This window comes from Barbus barbus, assembly GCF_936440315.1.
Source record: "Barbus barbus genome assembly, chromosome: 14".
Classification (NCBI taxonomy): domain Eukaryota; kingdom Metazoa; phylum Chordata; class Actinopteri; order Cypriniformes; family Cyprinidae; genus Barbus; species Barbus barbus.
This window is the reverse complement of record NC_136742.1, coordinates 7,963,605-7,982,469: the sequence shown is the minus strand read 5'-3', so window position 1 is coordinate 7,982,469 and position 18,865 is coordinate 7,963,605. Positions and strand designations below refer to the sequence as shown.

Sequence of the window (18,865 nt, the reverse complement as noted above, 5' to 3'; positions counted from 1 at the left end):
TGCCTGTTCATATGTTTGGCATGTTTAACCATGACCACAGTGTTGTTATCATGCGAGCTAATCACTGGTGTACATTTGTGGTGACTAAATGATTTCTGTTAGCATTTCTCTCCTTTTTTCTTCTTCTTCTTCAGACTGAGAACCCAAAACTACTTCCTTGTGTCACAAATTTCAACTTCTTAATTCAAAAACAAACTTGTATTCGTGTAAGAATAATGCTGTACCATGTGAGTTAAAATACACAGGACAATATATTTTAAGATGTTAAAAGATGATTAAAATAAATGCTTTGAATGTATTATAGATCCCCAAGATACACAAGTGAAAGTGCCCCAGAAATCACAGTGCAAACCCTTTATCTAAACATAGCAGATGGAACAAACTGAGCCTTTGAGCCCAACGATTATTTGTTACAACATCAGACAATAGTTTTTGTCAACATTTAGTACACCTTTTCTAAGTAGTGCATTAGTAGGCTATATTTCTGATCATGTTTGCTATATTATAAAAACTGTAAATGAAACTTGGCCATTTTCATGTCAGCTTGTGTGCAGCTCCTCCTCTGTTTAGTTTTGTTCACAACAGGCAGATTGATGCATCAGTTTACCTGTCTCCCCCTACTGGTTGTTAAGATGTTTTACACTAAAGATTTATTACGCTAATAATTTATTTGTTTTTATTTAAACACATATGTATGTGGCAGCAGTGATTACTACTCTTAAAAAATTACCGGTTTGTTATTGATCACACACATTTCCATGTTTTATTGGAACATTCTATATGAACTGTATATTCTATCCCATTTTCTCCAAACCTTAAGTCTCCACAAGGTCAAAATGTACTGGTATTACTATCCTTGAGGGGACATTTGATAATGTAGGGCAGACCAGATACACACACACACACACACACACACACACACACACATTCTCTCTCTCTCTCTCAACAATGGCACAAACTTGACTTGCACACAACTCCTTCATGATTCTTCACTGAGGAGTTTAACACAAGATTCAGTTTAGGTGTGATTTATTTCATCATTCAAAGCGGCTTTTTTGCGTTTTCTTGCGTCCCCCCATCGCACACAACACCGTACACACACCCACCATATGGGCCACTAACGCCCTCCATGCCCCCTGATGCTGGGTGCCAACAAAATGTCACGTATAGAAATACAAATAGAAAATTTATAATTTAGAAGTTATTTTAAAAACAACATGTTTTGAGCGTTGATTATTATAGTTAAAATAAATAGTATTTAAGTGGGCTCTGTTGTTAATTGTAACCTTATAGTGATGTAAAAGGGCTGAGGTAGATTTTTATCCCTAAGAATTTTTTAATTATACCGGTAATTGAATATTATTAAAAGAAAGAGCAATTTGTTCAGGAAACCATTGTCGCTTATAATTACACAATAGGGACAGATTAAAACAGAGTGTAACCAAAATGTTGTATTACAATTAAAGACATGACCAGTTTTACACAGAAGACCTAAAAACATTGCCTAACCAAACCGGAAGTAAACAAAGCAGACCACGGTTTATGGAGACAGTCGCCATGGTAACAGTAACAACAACTGCAACAGTTACAGATGGGGAAACGAGTCCAGCTCTCACCAGCCAAAATTGAATGATTTCAGCCTTCAGTAACGCTTTTGATATCACAGTTAAAAGGAACAATGGCATCTAGTTTACAGCCGCAACACGAGACGCAAAGCGGAGTTTATACGTTCTCCAGCCGTCCGCGTGCGGTTCCCAACCGCCCCAAATACAGACAAGCCGCTCCGCTGCTGTGAGTCACACACCACATCTCACTTCAGATGATCAATTTGACAGTATAAACACGTTAAATATTATTGATAGGCTGATATATTTAAGATTTAGGCTACCTAGATTGTTACAGTCTTTTGTCCATTACAGCGGTCGTGTAAACATAAGCGTTCTGGTTTATTTTTTATTTGTTAATTCTATTTATCATATATTTTTTCTTCACTGTATGCAGAAATGAAGAACAGAGCAGTTATGGAAACATCATGTATGACCGACGTGTTGTCAGAGGAAATACATACGCTCAGCATATCCTACCCACTGTGAGTATCAGTAGATATCTTAAATAACTCTCTTATAAGCTTATAGAGTTGTGTGTATTTGTTTATTCTAGCAGACACAAGCTCATTAGTATTACAAACCATACATAACACAGTGTTTGCTCATATGGTACTGTGATGAGAGCACAGTTGATGCATGAATAGAATATAAATGAATATATATATATGTTTAATAGACATCTCAGCCAGATCCAATTGAGTTCCTGAGACAGCAGGAGGCCAGAAAAAGAGCTTTGTCCAGAAAACGACTGAAGGAGCAGTTTGGCCCGAAAACACCAGAACCACTAGAGGGCAGAATGAACATAGATGTGCAGACAGGTATAATGATTTTGCAGTGCTGCACAGATTACATAAAATTAGTTATTATTTTAGCACTTGAAGTCAATGGATTTTTTAATGAATTTTGGTTAAATGCCTGAAATATACAACGTCTGTGGTTGACACAAGCTCAAGATATTGTCATGTTTTATTTAACGACATAAACTGTATCAGTTATACCCCCTTGTGATTTTTTAAAGCTTTTGCTTGTCTTGAAAAGGCAGTTGCTGTCAAGGAAAATTCATTGACTTAATAGTCTGCTTTTACAGTTTAGCTGTGTTTATAATCACACTCTTGCAACTCCAAATTTCAGGGACAATTTTTTTTTTAAGCTGTTGGAAGGCTAATAGTTGTGATGTTGAAGTCATGTGATCATGATGTAGTTTGTTTATAGCTTACATTTAGCTTTCGAATTCTGGAAATTGTTTATAAAATTCAGAAGATTATGATGAACAAATAATGTGAGAATCATATACCTTTGTTGGTCACAGAGCTTACTTTCTTCAAGAATCCAAAAATCCTATTGGGTTTTTGTTAAGGGAACCAGGGTGATACTAACTTCCAGGTCGGCCTACAAAAATAAGTCATCACTGCAGCACACGTCAGACCCAAATGTTAAACTTCGGCATGTGTCAATAAAATGTTGCCAAAAGCTCCCCAAAAGAACCTTGGCCTACTTTCATTGTGTAACATTTTTTATAAGCGACCTTGTATAACAACACAACCAAACCAAACCTTTCCATGCGCTGCTCAGAATGGCCGTGCATCTTTCCATCTGATAATACTGTGATAAATTCAGAAATCAAGTGCTGAAATCTCTCACTGATGTGTATTTTAGAGATGTATCTGGAAGAGCTGAGCGATCACATAGAGGACGTCAGTGTGGAATGCCAAACAGACATGTTCCTGGACAAACCAGCCACTCCCCTCTTCATCCCAGCCAAAACTGGACGAGATGCAGCCACACAGATAGAAGAGGGAGAGGTGCAGTATGGATGCATTCAATTCTAAAAAATAAAATTGAGAAAAAATGTTGCATTTAAAATCTCTAAATCTGCCGATCGTTTGGTAAGACTTGCATGTGTCTTGTCCTGCAGTTGTTTGATTTTGACATGGAGGTCCAGCCCGTGCTGCAGGTGTTGGTGGGAAAGACAATCGAGCAGGCATTGCTGGAAGTGCTGGAGGAGGAGGAGCTGGCCAACCTGAGGGCCCAGCAGCAGGTGTTCAAGGAGATCCGTGACGCTGAGCTGGTGGAGGTGCAGAGGCTGGAGGAGAGGGAACGGCGCCTCCGTGTGGAGAAGGTGAGAATCACTATAAACAATATCATGACGTGATGCTCAGCAAAAAAAACCCAGCAAGGTTTTCAGGTGTGATGCTGCGGTTTTAATTAAGTCAAAGGTAAAGACTATGGCAACAGGCCACAAAACCTTTTTTTTTTTTTAAAGTAAAAGCACAATTTAGTGGCCGGAGGTCGAACTGGTACAGAGTTTATAGATAGGCCTGTTGTGGTCTGAAACTGATTTTTTTTTTTTTTAGGGTTTTAGGTTTACACTGGTGCTATACAGTAACTGTATATCTGTATAACTGATTAGGACTTGTCATATAATGGTCATATATTAATCTAAAACTACCAAAATGTTTTTTTATATATATTTATTTTATAATTATTTAATGTATTACCATAATATGTACTGGTAACCACCATGACAATATAAACAGTAAATAAAAAAGCCATGGCTAACACTCACATATAGACAAAACACCATCAGAGTAACACATTCAAAATGATGAAATAAACATTAGCATTACACAACACACCCTAATGTTACCAATAACAACAGTAAGAACAAACAGAAATATTTATTTAAAATATAATTATATTTGATGTGTTATGCAAAGACTTCTGGGAATGCTTTTTTATGTAAATTATATGGTTTTATTTATTTATTTATTTGTATTTTTTCAGATGCTGTATCTCATAAACACTCATTTGAAATCTTCATCATTTTAATTACCTTTCTTTTTTAGTTCACTTAACTGGTCCTTTGGTGAGACAAATATATTTTTAAAAGTAAAAACATTCCTTTTCATATTCATAATTTAAAAGTTGACAAGCCATATTTGAGGTCGATGATCTGAAAAATCATTTGAAAGACTAAATATCACTGAAAAATTAATTTTATTCAAATGCATTTCTTGATCTTATGTTTGAGCAGAGATCTAAGAGAATTAAAGTATATACTTGTGTTTCAATATATTTTTTTATATTGTTTCCTTAATGCAGGAGAACCGGATAAAGCAGCAGAAGGCAGTGCTGGAAAAAGAGAAGGAGACAGCAGATAAAATTGCTGCGAGAGCATTTGCTCAGCAGTATTTGTCTGACTTGTTGCCCTCAGTCTATTCCAATCTAAATGATTGTGGCTACTTCTATGACCCTGTGCAGAGAGGCAAGTGTCCCAGCATGTCAATTAATCTCTGTATTAATTCATATTAAAAGGTCTTTAATGAATGAACGCATGAATTATAAGTTTACTGTCTAGTGAATGAACGTTCATTATCTCTGCTCCAGATATAGAGAGCGGATTCCTCCCTTGGCTGATGGAAGAAGTCACCAGTACTTTAGAACAAGGATATGTAGCAAGAACAGTGCTTGACAGTGAGTTAACAATTTTCAGAGAATTGTTTTCTCAGATAAAAAATATATTTGTAAAATATTTTCTGCTGTCTAATACATAACATGGGATTAATCTATCAAGTCTATTGTTGTCTAGTGCTCATTCAAGACGTCACTGACCAAAGACTTGAGGCCTTTCGGATGAAAGAATAAACTCCCTCATGCAATTTGCCATTAGAGGTAAACAGGATCAAACATTTAATTTGTAAAATAAAATATAATACACATTATCAGTATTGAATGATTTTCATTTAAATGTCAGTTTCATGTCATGTCAAATTTCGCTGTTCAATCTGTTTAATTAATGTTAAAGTTGAGGTGAAGAGTTTATCTGTTTTCATTTCAGGTCATAACAGGAGTTCGTGCATTCTTCATACAAATCTGAATACATTTCTTCTTATTATAAATGTATTATTTGAATAAAATTTCGAAAAATATGCCTGTTGTGTTTTGAACTGCACTTAAAGAACAACACTGTACTTGGTGCTGCGGAGTCTGAAAATACTGACCTTCACTTAAACTCCTATTTAATCTTGGCCACATTATTGCTGTAATGCAGCTAACTTGTGACCGACTCTCGTTAATATTCTATTTAAAATTTGTAGAAGTGGCATTATAGAATTATATGAGTATTATGAGTATATTAATTCTGATTACATGTCCTCATATATGCTGTAGCACAGAGGAGCAGTCTTCCAAACTTTGACCATGATGCTGTACTGTTTAACTATGAAGAGATACTGGTCATTTTTTACGACTGAATAACTTTCTAAACACCATTTTCAGCGGAATGACTATTTCACCTGTCTGTCTCGCCTGGTTCTTTGACTAAACACCGTGTCGTGAACTGTTTTACGGTTCCGCTTAAGCCTTCATTCACCTCGCCTTTATACAGCTCTATTTTAGTCCTGCTTCTGGATTGGTCAACTCCCACCTTTGACCACGCCCACTAGGTGCTTCGAAGTTTCACTTCCGTCGGCGCAGCTCTGGCAACACAAATAGAAACAGGCGTGTTGATATAAATACGAAGTTAAGGAAAGACCTCTGAGTCACAGTGTACTTACTTATTCAGTGTTTGAATGACCTAATTACTATTGTACATCGTTCAAACATATGAGCTTTCATTACAAAATAAACACGACATAAAAGATAGATGTACTCCGAGACCTTGTATGGGCAAAAGCTCCATCTGACTGAACAATATAAGATTCAATAGAACTCTCTCTCTCTCTTAGATGCACAGGAAAGTTACTGCCTGTAAAAAAATGCCCCATCCGTTTCATATAGAGATTTTCCTGTATGTAGTTAGCCTAATAATGACTAATGGGTCTCTTGAGTGAATCACTGATCAAATGACCTGTTTATCATTCTTGGGGTTGAAGCACACACACACGTTTATTTAGTTATTATATACATACACACACACATATGTGTGTGTATAAATATATATATATACATACATATACACACACCATACATATATATTGTGCTTCAAATCAGGAGTTTCTTTAAACTATAAGCATATCAATATGTTGACATTAACTCAATGCTTTGCTATTAAACTGATAGCTTCACAATATATTTCATTTCCTGAAAATTCCCTTACTATTTTATAGGATGTGACGTCAATAATATCTCCAACCGTATTGCTCAGTTCCTCTGTCAGATTTTCACTTTACTAACAGATAAATACATTTATTTATTTGTTTATTTTTAGGCCTTTTTGTTTTTTTATTATTATTTTATTTTTTTAACAGAGTTTGCACGGAAATAGCTGCCTTCGATGCAGTGAAGAAAATATTACAACCAATCAAAAGTGACGCAAAAGAGAAGGCTATGCAGGGAAATCATATTTATTGATAGTTTGACACAAATGTGAGACCTATAGCCAACTACTAGCACACTATCGTACTTCAACACTGCCACGCGGTTTTATTAAATTTTGCACGTCCGTTAAACAGGCACCTATTTTACTTAAATGCTGTACATTTTTCTTTCTTTGCATTCAAGTCGGTCAAAGCTTGCATGATGTGAAAGGCTTGAAGCCACTGGAGCAGGGCGCGTTATTGTGGGCGTCGCGCCGCAGCGCGTCTGGAACAGGAACTGGAGCCGCTGTCTTTCAGCTGAGCGCACAAAGGTGAGCCATATTCCCACCGCCGGACTCTGTGCTCACTTCCTCGGAAGGAGGGAGGGACGGGGATTTTCGGCCGAAGCTGGACTGAATTGACTCACCGGCTCTGGTAAGATTTGCTCCGATCGATTATCGCTTGGGTCAAAGACCACAACACGGTTAGTGCGTCTATCGTTCATGCGTTTGTCTTTGTTCTGACGCCGCCCAGTTCAAAGAGAAATCTCTACCACAGGTGTTGCTCTGACTATCGCGGTGGGGTAGCCTGTAGCTTACTATACAGATGGGGCTTTTTACAAACATGAAAAGGAAAACAAATTACAAGCTTTCCATTTTTATAGGATGACTAACGTTACCAGGTGGGCAAAAAAGCTCTATGCAAATGTATGTTTAGATAGTGAGTGTCTAGCTACGCATGGGAACGGAGAACGGTCATCTTTAGTTCTTTCGGTTCCGTTAACGCTTGTCAGACGTGCCTTCTTCTGCCGGAGCGAATGAATCAACCTACTTAAATACTCTGACAGTGTTTCACAAGTAACGCGGCATTGGGGTTCGAATCCCGAACGAATGGCTCTTATGAGCCGCTTAGTGAATCCAGAACACACCTGCAGCCTGACAAACGAAGCCTATCTTCCAAGTGAGTGCTTCATATGAGCCGGTTCTTTTTTTAAAGAATCAAAAAGTAAGTTTAAGTGAATCAATAAATACAGCGCGAGCCGTGAAATGATTCCCGAATAAATGACTCTCATGAACCGGATCTTCTTAGTGCATCAAAACACGTCTAAATAGAAATACTAACGTACTCACTGAACACTTTGCTATTAATTTTGTCATGTCCGACTCAAATAGGCTACACCAGAACTGTTAGTGTTATATTGTAGAATATGGCTCATAAGATTGTAATAATTAGGCCCAATGACAGGTTCTTATAAAAACGTGAAGAGAATTACACGATTAAATTAAATATCCTAAAGATTTTACCGCATTTTTTTATTTTTATCAGTATTTGTATAATGCAAAAAGTCATTGTGTAATCATAAAATTTAAAATGTAATGCAATTTTTTTTTTTGTTTTGTTTGTTTCATCTGGTCTATTTAATGTCAAATTTAAATAAAACACAGACAGCTGAGGGCAGCAAATGCGACAAAAAAAAAAAAAATTTCTTTCATTCTTTTTGAATTATTAGTGGGGGTGTTAAAGTTGTCCTAAAGATGAGTTAGTCTGACACATTTGCTTTCATACACTTTAATGCAAACATTTTTAAACTATCATAAATGTCCAAAACTGTCTCATAGGCTACATACCCACAATGAGTTTTATTAGCTAGTTTTATATTTTATGGGATTATCTTGAATATCTCGCATGATTCAGTTACTGCTATATTTAATAACCGAATATTTGACTTAATTCCCTATCAAGGGTCGGTCTTTGGGAAACCGAGACTGGAGCAAATATTTGTAGAATGGGGTGGGGACTTTAAATCGAAAGGGGGTGTTACCTCTTTGGGGTGAGGCTGTCACAATCCTGAGTTCCAGTTTGTAATCGTGATTCATATGGAGTGCGTCAGATTTGATCTTTAAATGACAGACAGACTGTTCTCGAGTCATTCTCACTAGAGCTGCTCTTTCTGCTTCAGAGGGAGGCTCCGTGGAAATACACAATATTCTTTGACCGAAGAGATCTACAGCAGGGTTCAAAATGCCTAAACCTGTAAGTATTTACCGAGTTTTATTGTATTATTGTTAAAGTGTTTACCACGCTCAGTTTGAGTGTTTAGCATGTTTTCAACTTCTGTTCAGCGTTTATGTGATGGAGGATTTATTTATTTATTTAATTTGCAATATAATGAAAGTCTGGTTCTTATTTGCTCTATCTTCGAACCGTAGTTTCTAAATGTTGAAAAATAAAATTTTGTTAGCAAAATGTTGTCAGTTCTCATTAAGTTGCTTCTTAGAAGCACATTTGTTTTGTTTTAAGGCAGAGTTTATAAGGTTTGGGTCTCGTTTACGTCTGCTTTTGGCTTGTTTACCCTCAACAGAATTGTAGTATGTGTGACTTATGTAGTTAAAATGTATTTGCTTTAAACACAGTATTTATTGTTATGTGCAGCATGTTGTCAGTTTGTTTAAGATGGTAACAGGGTTGTCAGGAAGAGCACAGAGGAAATGACATCATGATGCTTTCCTCAGAGCTTGTTCATCCTTGGCCCTCAGCACTGCTGAAATGCTGAATACAGGCTTGTTCTTAGTCAGTTTGGATGGAAGTGATGGATTTCAGTTCTTTTTCTTCAAGATTTTTCAGTCATTTAGAGGCTTTTAAATCAAGCAAAAATAAAAAAATGATCAGATTAAATTATATAATTTAGTACATTATACATTTTATTTTCAGTTTCTACATTGAACTCCCCTATGAAGATATTTTAAGGGTTTCTGTCTTAATATGTCCCCACGTGTTTCATAGCATGTTTCAGGTGTGTCTATAATCATCACTTTCAGCAGTTGAGGGTGTTTCCTCTCAAATCTTTGTTATTGCTTGTTCTGCTGAATAATTGATAACTAGACGATGCCTGTTACGCCCTTCGGTGATGTAGCACAAAAGCTCATTGTGCTGTAATCAATCCTCATGTGCTCTCGGGCTTTAGCTCAAACCAGCTCAGTGAAAGACTAACAGTACCATCCAAATAGGAACTTTAGGCAAAAGGCAGTTTTGAGCAAAGAGAAGTTCATGTAACTCAAGACATGCAACCCTTAACAGAAGTGTCATTAAGTTTTTGCCCCTACTTTTATAGTATATGTCATCATCGTACCATTTCAACATGGGCTCCGTGTGCCTCTGACTACTGTCATGTTTTGCAAAAATCCCCAAAATGCATACAATTTACATACAATTCACTGCAGTTGCCAGCTGAAATGAACACTAGTGGCATAAAACACCTACGCCTTTTAATCCTCTTCACAGAAATTATGATCACAGGGGCAGATTATCGATTAATAAACTAATTTTCTCACAGTGCCTTGCCTATAATATGACCTTCAGAACACTTTCACCATAGTGTGTGATTTGTAAACTAAAACAATTTGGCATTTGCACCATACAGCCAGCTCCATATGTATGGCTTTATGTAGTAAACTTGCTTGTTACCTCATCCGGTACAGCATTGCACTTGCAGTATGCTTCGGTACGAGTCCTGATAAAAAAGCTCCAAAACTTGTAAAAGCAAGCTAAACTGGCATGATTGCTTAGCAAATGCATTTTTCTGTCACATTTTCTATTGTTAACACTTTCGTTAGGTTTTGCGTTTTAGGATTCAGTGCAAGTCGTACATTATTTGCGCAGTAGAGCATTAACTCACTAGACATTTAGTTTCCAAACTGCCGCGATACATGCAACCAAAGTTAAACATTGCCAGATTCACTTTTCAGTTTTCGGACAAGACATGCTCAGTCAGCTAAAACCTTTTTGAGAGCAATGCAGAGAAATGGTGAGACTCTATTAAAATGCAGCCTGAGGTGGACCACTGAGAGGATGTTTCTGAAAGAGACCCTTTGTTTTGCTGGGTAAATGGATACCCCTCCGTCTCCCCCCTCTTTGGCGAGTTGGATGCCAGTCTTTAAGCTGAAGTCTTCACAACTAGATTTCAGATGTACACAGCAGGCCTATGGTTCTTTTTTTATTGTCAGTGGAGGGTCTGTATCAAGTTATTTCTTAGTGTTGATTATTTGTAATTGTATATTTGTTTATTTATGAATTTCTGTGTGATTGTGTGTTTACTATCACAGCGCTGTTTTCAGGAAAGGTCCAAGCAGTCCTCTCAAAGCTTGGTACAGGAAGTTCTTTCCATATAATAATGCTTGTGGTGTTGATTGATTATTCACTGACTGCTCATAGTCATTGTCTATAAAGTTTTAAGTTGAGTAGGGCTATCTATATCTATATGTAAAAAATGTTTTTCCATTTAGAACATGTGTTAATCTAAAGCAAGAAAATGATACCAAAAAAAGCAATCAATCAAAGTTAGAACAGAAGTAATGCATCCATAGCATATGTCCAGAAGTACCAGAGCAGTGGATTTAGCGGTTCTGGTGACGTTGGGAGTTTGTTTTTCCACTGTGATGGCATCGACCGGGATGTGGTATTATCGTCTCAGTATTTGTGTATGGTATTTGCTCTGAAATGGCTTAAGATGTTTGTTGTTGTTTTTTTCTTTTACACACAGAAACAGTCATTTGTAGTACTTTTTAAAGAAGAAACATTATTAATAAAAGTACCAACCTCATATTTCATGTACAAAGGCAACAACAGAAGTGAAATAATTTTACCTTTTTAAATTCGTGTTCTATATTATATACATTATTACAGCAATTACTGTCTTTTGAATTACGTAATTATTTTTTATTAATGAAAAAGTATGTATTTTTATTACAATATTAATACGCAAAGTTCACCATATGGCACATTTTCTCCTCTCATATTCCATGGAATAAAGTAAATACTGGTGTTTTTCAATGGACTTTTTATTCAATGTGGACTGGTGCTATGAAGCTTCAAAAATGACATAAAATCAGCACTGAATTATCATAAAAGCAGTCTGTATGACTTTTATATTTGGAAAAAATGACAAGTGGCCTACGTTCTTTAAAATACCCCCTTTTGTGTTCCATGGAAAACAGAAAGTCAAACAGTGTGAAACATAGTGCGAGTAAATGATGACAGAATTGTCATTTTGATATGAACTGTTTTTGTATTGCTGGAAAGGGTGGAATATGTGTTGTCTTGTCTGCACTGCTTTGGTCTGAACACTTGTTTGAGTTTCTGTTTTTTATGACATTTCATAGTGGAGCTATTGTTTTAAAGCAGTTACATAATTAGAAATGTTTTTTCTTTCTTCCCAGACAACTCAATCATTGCTCACACCCAGTATGGTGTGTCTGTGATTCTCCACCAATAGTCTCTTCACTTATTTTTGTTCAGCCGCCATCATTGCTAACAGTTCACATGGTAATCACTTGAATTTGGATCACTGAATCCGATGTTCGTTTTGTGATTGTGCCTTACAATTTTAACAATGGTAATTCTTGTCTATTGGAAACTCCTCTTAGATTGATGTCTTGGATAAGAACTAAAATTAATACTTTCATCTAGATGTGATTTGTTTCTTGATTCTATGAGTTTGTTGTCTGTGCATTGTGAGGAAACGCCTCTGTTTCATATTTCTTGGGAAAGTGCTTTAAATTGACACTTTGTTGTCCCATAAAAGGGTACAAATTTGATTGTAGAGAGGTTTCAGCCTTTTTCTTGTTGACTTGGTCCTGTCAAACATTAACAGTAGAATAGATTGGCATTTCCCCTTTACAAATAGTGGCTGAGGCACATTGTTCTGTGAAGCCACTCCTGCTGTTTTCCCAGTTTCTTTCAAGCCATGTCTGCCTCAAGAATGATAATCTGGGTCATCGGCTTGCTACACAATCAGACTGAAGTTATCAACATAACATGTTTTTTTTTTTGCCAGCGTGTGATTGCCTCATCATTGCAGAATTTATTTTATTACCTTTGCCTCTGAAATTGCTTCTAGAAAATGAAAACTGTAAAATCTAAAGTTGTAACCATCTGTTAATAAATAACCATTTTCTTCTCAACTGTTTTTGTATTTGACAACACAAATGTAAACCGTGGTTGCTAATGTAATTTTTCTCTCTTTTTAGGTAAATGTTCGCGTCACTACGGTGGATGCGGAGCTGGAGTTTGCCGTTCAGCCCAGCACAACTGGCAAGCAGCTATTTGACCAGGTCTGCAACTAAACATCTAGACAAGAAATAGATGAATTAACAAGCATTGGTTAGGATCATGTGCATGAATACTGGAACATGCTTTCCAAACAGTCTTAGCTTAAACTCTGTAGCTGTTTTCTGCCATTTCCCTGAACTTGTATTTATTATTACATGCAAAAAAGACAAAACTAACTTAAAATATGAACATAAACCTTAACTTAATGATATTCAATAACAGGATCTTTGTTTTTTTTTTTTTTCAAAAGAGCACAGTTGATGAGATATGCACCCCCATTCTGATGTGCAATGAGATGTACGCACAAAAATGCAGACTTGTTTGCAAATTCTATTCACATTTTACTATTCACTTTACCTGAATGGGTTCCATGAAAAAGAGACTCATTTCTTAGCAGTTGTGGTTGTGTAACAGACAGTGTATACCTGACATCTGCAATCAATTATTATAATCCCTCAATGACAGCTTCTCATTCTCTTCTGACAATTCCTTGATCTTAAACAAATCCATGTCCCTCAACTGAAGCAGAGAGGAAAAAGATTGTAAACTGTTATTCAGAGAAATGTTAAAAGGTAAATCAAGAAACAAAAGAGAAATTTACATTTGCTTTCTTAGTCAAATACTTGTTGCTCAAGCAAAAGCAGGAGTGCAAAGCATACGTTAAGCGCACAAAAAAAGAGCTGGAAGAAACAATGTTTAAATCCAAATTTATATTGGATTATTTGAATATAAAATGTATAAAAAACTAATAATAAAAAATAAAAATAAAAAAATATTTTTTTAAATAAAAATTGTATTTTAAACGATAATTTTATGTATATAAATATATAAATAATATTTTTAAAATAATAGTAACAGTGAAGGATGTCACAGAACAAACTCAGGCTTCACTGGGCATCCGTCAGTAGCACTGATGCCGATGACCTAATTTAATTACCGGCTTGGTGACATGGGATAATCCCCTGCAAATAGAAGGCCCAGAACGCCACAAAAACCTCACAGGAAGGGTTATTCTTCTTTAAAAGAGCATATCCCTTGACGTATGACTCACTGACCATTGCACTGATGTGCTCATTGACTGCCACGACTGTGGAAACAGTGAATAAGTGCCGTCCCTCTATGATCACACTCTAGTTTTCCCATTCACAACAGAACCCACAGCTGAAGCAGTCTCCACTTCAGAGTGAGTGCTATGAGCCAGTCATGAACTGTGGATGGCACGTGGCATAGATGAGAGGTTTGCACTGAAGCCTCTGGCAGTCCAACTGTCCATGCTGGCAGACAAAAAAAAAAAAAGAGTTCTTAAGGTCCAGAGCATTACGTATAATTATATAATGTTCTTATTAAATAAATCTGAGCAGGGTGTTTAATTTAAATAAAGCTTATGTTACCTAACTTCAATCTTGGAAATTGGTGCCGTGACCCGGGTCTCATTGACTCTTGTATTTCTTCTCATTGGGTTGAAGCACAACTATTTTTATAGCTGGCTATTGCTGTTTTTTTAAGGGGGAAAAAAAAAAAGTTTAAATGAATTCTAGGTATTACTCTATTTAGGATAAATCCACTTTTTTGAATAGCTTTGTCAGTGAGCTTAGAGATGCTTAGAAACTGTTGAGCTGGTTTACAGCATTTGTTACGTCCTTGCCAACTTTTTTTTGATTTTTTTTGTTTGTTTTTGCCTGTGATACGGTATGATTGTGAATGGTTATAAAAGGCAATAGAAGATCTGATTGGTTGAAGAAAAATATTGTTGAAATGTTGTTTTTTTATCAAATTCAGATCTGTAAAACCTTTATCATGAGATGGTTTCTGTATAGATTTTCTACCATAATTTCCCCCTAACTGAAGTGTTCTTCAGCTGCGTTCACAGAGAAGAAGAATACTGTTGTCAGTACTGTTGGGAGTGCTACATACAGTTTGGTTGGTTACTAGTCTGACAAGCTTATTTTATAACTGACAGTACTCCCGTCAGGGAAACTAGGTCTATAATTTAAAAGCGAGTTTGGTTGTGTGCTTTATAAACGGAATTGCACTTGGAAACTAATTGTCTGTCATATCATTGACACACATACGTGCACATTCTTTGGGGGTAATTCTTTGCTGCCAATCACAATCAAACTCCGGAAAACTGTATTTGCGTAGGTGGTAGAAAGAAAAAAAAGAAAAAAACACCGGACATCTGAGAAAATGAAACCTATTAGTAAATTTGCACTTATTTCCTGCAGTGCAGTTTTTGTGTTTCGGAAAGTTACAGATGTGTGTGTATTTATTTAGGTGGTTATGCATACTGATGTGTGACACTTACTAGATCAGTACATGTTTTATTTTATACATTTATTTTTCATAGTATCACATAAAGAGGACGGGACCACCATAGCTCAGTATGTTAGCTAAGTGTTGGCTTTACATAAAAATAAAATAAAATTACTTGCCCAAAACATTTGAACAGTGGTGCAAATGTTGAAAATTCTATAATTTTGCATGCTCTTGGGGTGTTGATCTAAAATCCTGTTGAACCAGCAGGTAACGGCCATTGCATGAGAACTGCAACATTTGCCAAAACAGTAATAAATACCATCTTGCACAAAGCCTCTGGGAAATTGTGTACGTGCATGTGTACCCATTGAAATCTAAAGTTTTCCCTTCAGGGCACCTGGTGCTCATCACTCTCCACTCCTGCAAAAGCTAATGAGTGTGAATGAGCTAATGACTTGCAGCACTTTGTGATGGGAAGAAGGCCAAAATGTGTGTGTGTGTGTGTATATATACAGTATATTCTTTAAATATGGCCTTTATTCTGTTTTCATTGAAATGTAACCCTGTGCTCTGTTGGATTTCAAACTCATAATTTCATAATTCATTCATCTATTTATTGTGTGCTAAAAGGTGTAATTTTTTTTTCCTGACAGGTGGTGAAGACCATCGGGTTACGTGAAATATGGTACTTCGGACTGCAGTATATGGACAGCAAAGGGTACCTTACATGGCTGAAACTTGATAAAAAGGTAATTGTTTATTTAGCACAACAATGATATTCTGATTTTCTCTATAAGAATGTGTTTTAATAGAATTTAGTCAGGGTTTTCGCTTTCTATCCAGACTACAGTCCACTACTTTAAGGAAGTACTCTGTCTTCATAATACATTTAAGTATTTGACATTTTTGATGGCATTTAGATTCTCAAGCATACATTACTCATACATGCTTTTCACCCATTGGACTCAATCAGTAGGTTGAACATTTCAATTATGTGTTTCCTCGTTGTTGTCTTTGTACAGCTGCTGCAATATACTTCAGAGGAAAGCGGTTTTCCTTATACATGGAAATGAATTACTTTTTCCCCCAAATGTGTTAGTCTGATTTTTGTAGCTTGGTTGTTTTATTAATTATAAGAATAAGGATTAAGCTTTCAAAATGCAAGCATGAGCAACACAGCAACACTGTTTGGTCCTTTTAATATAAATTGTAAAATGAATATCAGAAATGGACCATTAAGAATTACGAACTTTATCATAATGAGGACTAATTTGAATTACTAATTGATATCGTTTACAATATGAATAGGACACATTTACATCCACATGGTAATAAATCTACACAGAACACCCCAAATTGAACCCAAACCCCCACTGTTAGTCATATTTACTGAATACAAAATGTCATTTTTTGTAATAAATATGCACCAGTGCATGCAGTGAGAAATCTTAGATCAGTACAACAAACATTTATGAATACAGAACTTGAATTGTACGTAATTAATTGATATGTGATTTAAGTTGCATTTAATGTGACTATGATTTTTACTAGCTAGCTATGGCCAGAACTACACTGTATGTGTCCTAGAAGGACTGTTATTTTAAAAAGGTGTGAAATAATTAATGCAGCTCTTAACTGATATTTTAACCCACCATAAATCAGGAGCAGTCAAAGAAAAAATGAGATTTTCAGGAAAATAAACTTGCTTGGTTTCATTCCGCTTGTAAACACTTCACAGATCAGAGCTTGAAATGAAAAGACTCGTTTAACCCTTATTGTTAAACACCCATATTTGACAAAACTGACTGGTTTGGTGTTTATTGATGAATGTGCAGTTACTTTAAAAATAAATAAATAAAAAACTCTGCTCCATTCAGGTTGCACGATTAATTGTAATCATTTGGAATTGCAATCTGGCTTAGTGCATGTATCAAATCGCAAAAGCTGTTATGTAATTAAATTGAGTTATGTGCTGCATGTTTCAGAGAGAAACACAGCACTGTGTTCATTTACACATGAGCGGATCACAGTCTGATGTGTTCAGTGTCTCAGAACGGCTCAGTTGGAACATCGCAACATACGTTCTTTTGGTCTTCCAAAATTTGGTCTTCCAAAAGCTCCTTATCCCAAAATTGGAATAAGGAGCTCTTATGATTCAGACGTTGTCAACTAAAGAGAAGCACCATGTCTACACCGGACGTGACGATTGTCGTGTCGCGCCGCACTGCAACAGCTAAAGTCTGTCTACACTTAGTCTCGCATGAATATCATCGGTCATCATTCAAAGCGGCCAAAGTTCCCAGACCTTCAGCCGTCAGTCTGAAGGTCTGGGAACTTTGGCCGCTTTGAATGGCCAAGGCCCATCCAAGAGGCCATATGACTGAAAAAGATTCTTTTAAAGATTCTATGCCGCGAACTTGACAAGCTGATAAGCACTCGTCATCAGTTGTAAAAACGACGGCTTTCTTCTTTCGTGTGGGAGTTTGACGTTACGGCATTTTTGTTTCCAGCCAGAACGTTAAAGAACGTGACACGCACGTCTCCCGGAAATCCTGTATAATCTAACCAATCCGATGATGACTTTGAAACTCCTGAAGTGTTTCCAGATAAGTGTGGCATATGCATCAGATGTTTAGGCTGAGACTAGACTAGTGAAATTTGTATTAACACATCATAAATAGAACACGGCAGCAGTTTAGTGTCGTGTTGCGCTGTACTGCATCCAGTGTAGACAGCATCATTGATTATAATGGGTTCTATTGTATTTTGTCGCGACACGCCCCAGAGTAAAAGTTGTCTGATTTAATGTTTGAAAATGAATTAAGCCATAAATATTAGTATTTTAATTCCAGAGTTTTATTTTAATAAATACAATGTTTATTGTATTATTTTAAAGTGAAATATTACAAAGTTGAATATGCGTTATCAATGGAGTTCAATGAAACTTGCTACCGTTGTTAAATAACGATGGTTTTGATAAATGCACCCCAGATTAGAGGACAAAAACTGACTGGTGAATAAATAAAACATTTATTTATATAATAGTATATTCATTTATTATGTTTTATATATATATTTATATCCTACACATATCTCCTTGGCTGTGGCCTAAATGTGCTGAAACATATTTGGAGTAGTAAAACATTCATGAGTAGTCAGCTAAAGCACAGTATACAATCTTCTCACACTTTTTTTTATTATTTTTTGCAGGTCTCCTCTCAGGATGTGAAGAAGGACAATCCTCTCCAGTTTAAATTCCGTGCCAAGTTCTTCCCAGAAGATGTGTCGGAGGAGTTAATCCAGGATATCACTCAGAAGCTGTTCTTCATGCAAGTGAAAGACACCATTCTGAGTGACGATATCTACTGTCCTCCAGAGACTGCAGTGCTTCTGGCCTCCTATTCAGTGCAGGCCAAATTTGGTGATTTCAGCAAGGAAGTGCACAGGCCTGGATACCTGACGTCCGATCGCCTCCTGCCCCAACGGTGAGACACACAGGACTGGCTTAACTGGGGCATGTGCTCCTGGATTTGAATTCTGCCATCATTGCTCATCGGAATTTGGTTTTTGATAACAGTTAAAGGTTTAGAAACTTTG

The 18,865-nt window shown here is 36.4% G+C and overlaps 2 protein-coding genes across 4 annotated transcripts in view; both read left to right on the top strand.

Moving 5' to 3' along the window:
• Nucleotides 1-1,542: 1,542 nt before the first annotated feature.
• On the top strand, nt 1,543-5,534 carry rsph3 (radial spoke head 3). Its single transcript, XM_079433924.1, has 9 exons — nt 1,543-1,791; nt 2,002-2,089; nt 2,284-2,425; nt 3,264-3,409; nt 3,523-3,726; nt 4,710-4,872; nt 4,995-5,081; nt 5,197-5,279; nt 5,446-5,534. The coding sequence occupies exons 1-8, from the start codon at nt 1,679-1,681 to the stop codon at nt 5,250-5,252; spliced, it is 999 nt and encodes a 332-aa protein (XP_079290050.1). The 5' UTR covers nt 1,543-1,678; the 3' UTR covers nt 5,253-5,279; nt 5,446-5,534.
• A 1,566-nt stretch (nt 5,535-7,100) lies between these two features.
• Nucleotides 7,101-18,865, top strand: part of LOC306880422 (ezrin-like) — a 29,484-nt gene continuing 17,719 nt past the window's right edge. The window contains exons 1-5 of one of the 3 annotated variants that reach the window (XM_079433911.1): nt 7,101-7,339; nt 8,865-8,938; nt 12,931-13,014; nt 15,922-16,017; nt 18,479-18,753. In XM_079433911.1, the coding sequence (XP_079290037.1) occupies nt 8,927-8,938; nt 12,931-13,014; nt 15,922-16,017; nt 18,479-18,753 (467 nt within the window). In that variant the 5' untranslated portion in view covers nt 7,101-7,339; nt 8,865-8,926. Of the gene's footprint in view, nt 7,340-7,782; nt 7,865-8,761; nt 8,939-12,930; nt 13,015-15,921; nt 16,018-18,478; nt 18,754-18,865 lie in introns of those variants that run through there. The other 2 variants (XM_079433913.1, XM_079433912.1) reach the window with 2 other exon arrangements.

Coding starts and splice junctions, on each gene's coding strand:
- rsph3 (XM_079433924.1), top strand. CDS start 1,679: ATGGCATCTAGTTTACAGCCGCAACACGAGACGCAAAGCGGAGTTTAT. Junction 4,873..4,994: donor CTATGACCCTGTGCAGAGAG/GCAAGTGTCCCA, acceptor TCTCTGCTCCAG/ATATAGAGAGCGGATTCCTC. Junction 5,082..5,196: donor AGCAAGAACAGTGCTTGACA/GTGAGTTAACAA, acceptor ATTGTTGTCTAG/TGCTCATTCAAGACGTCACT.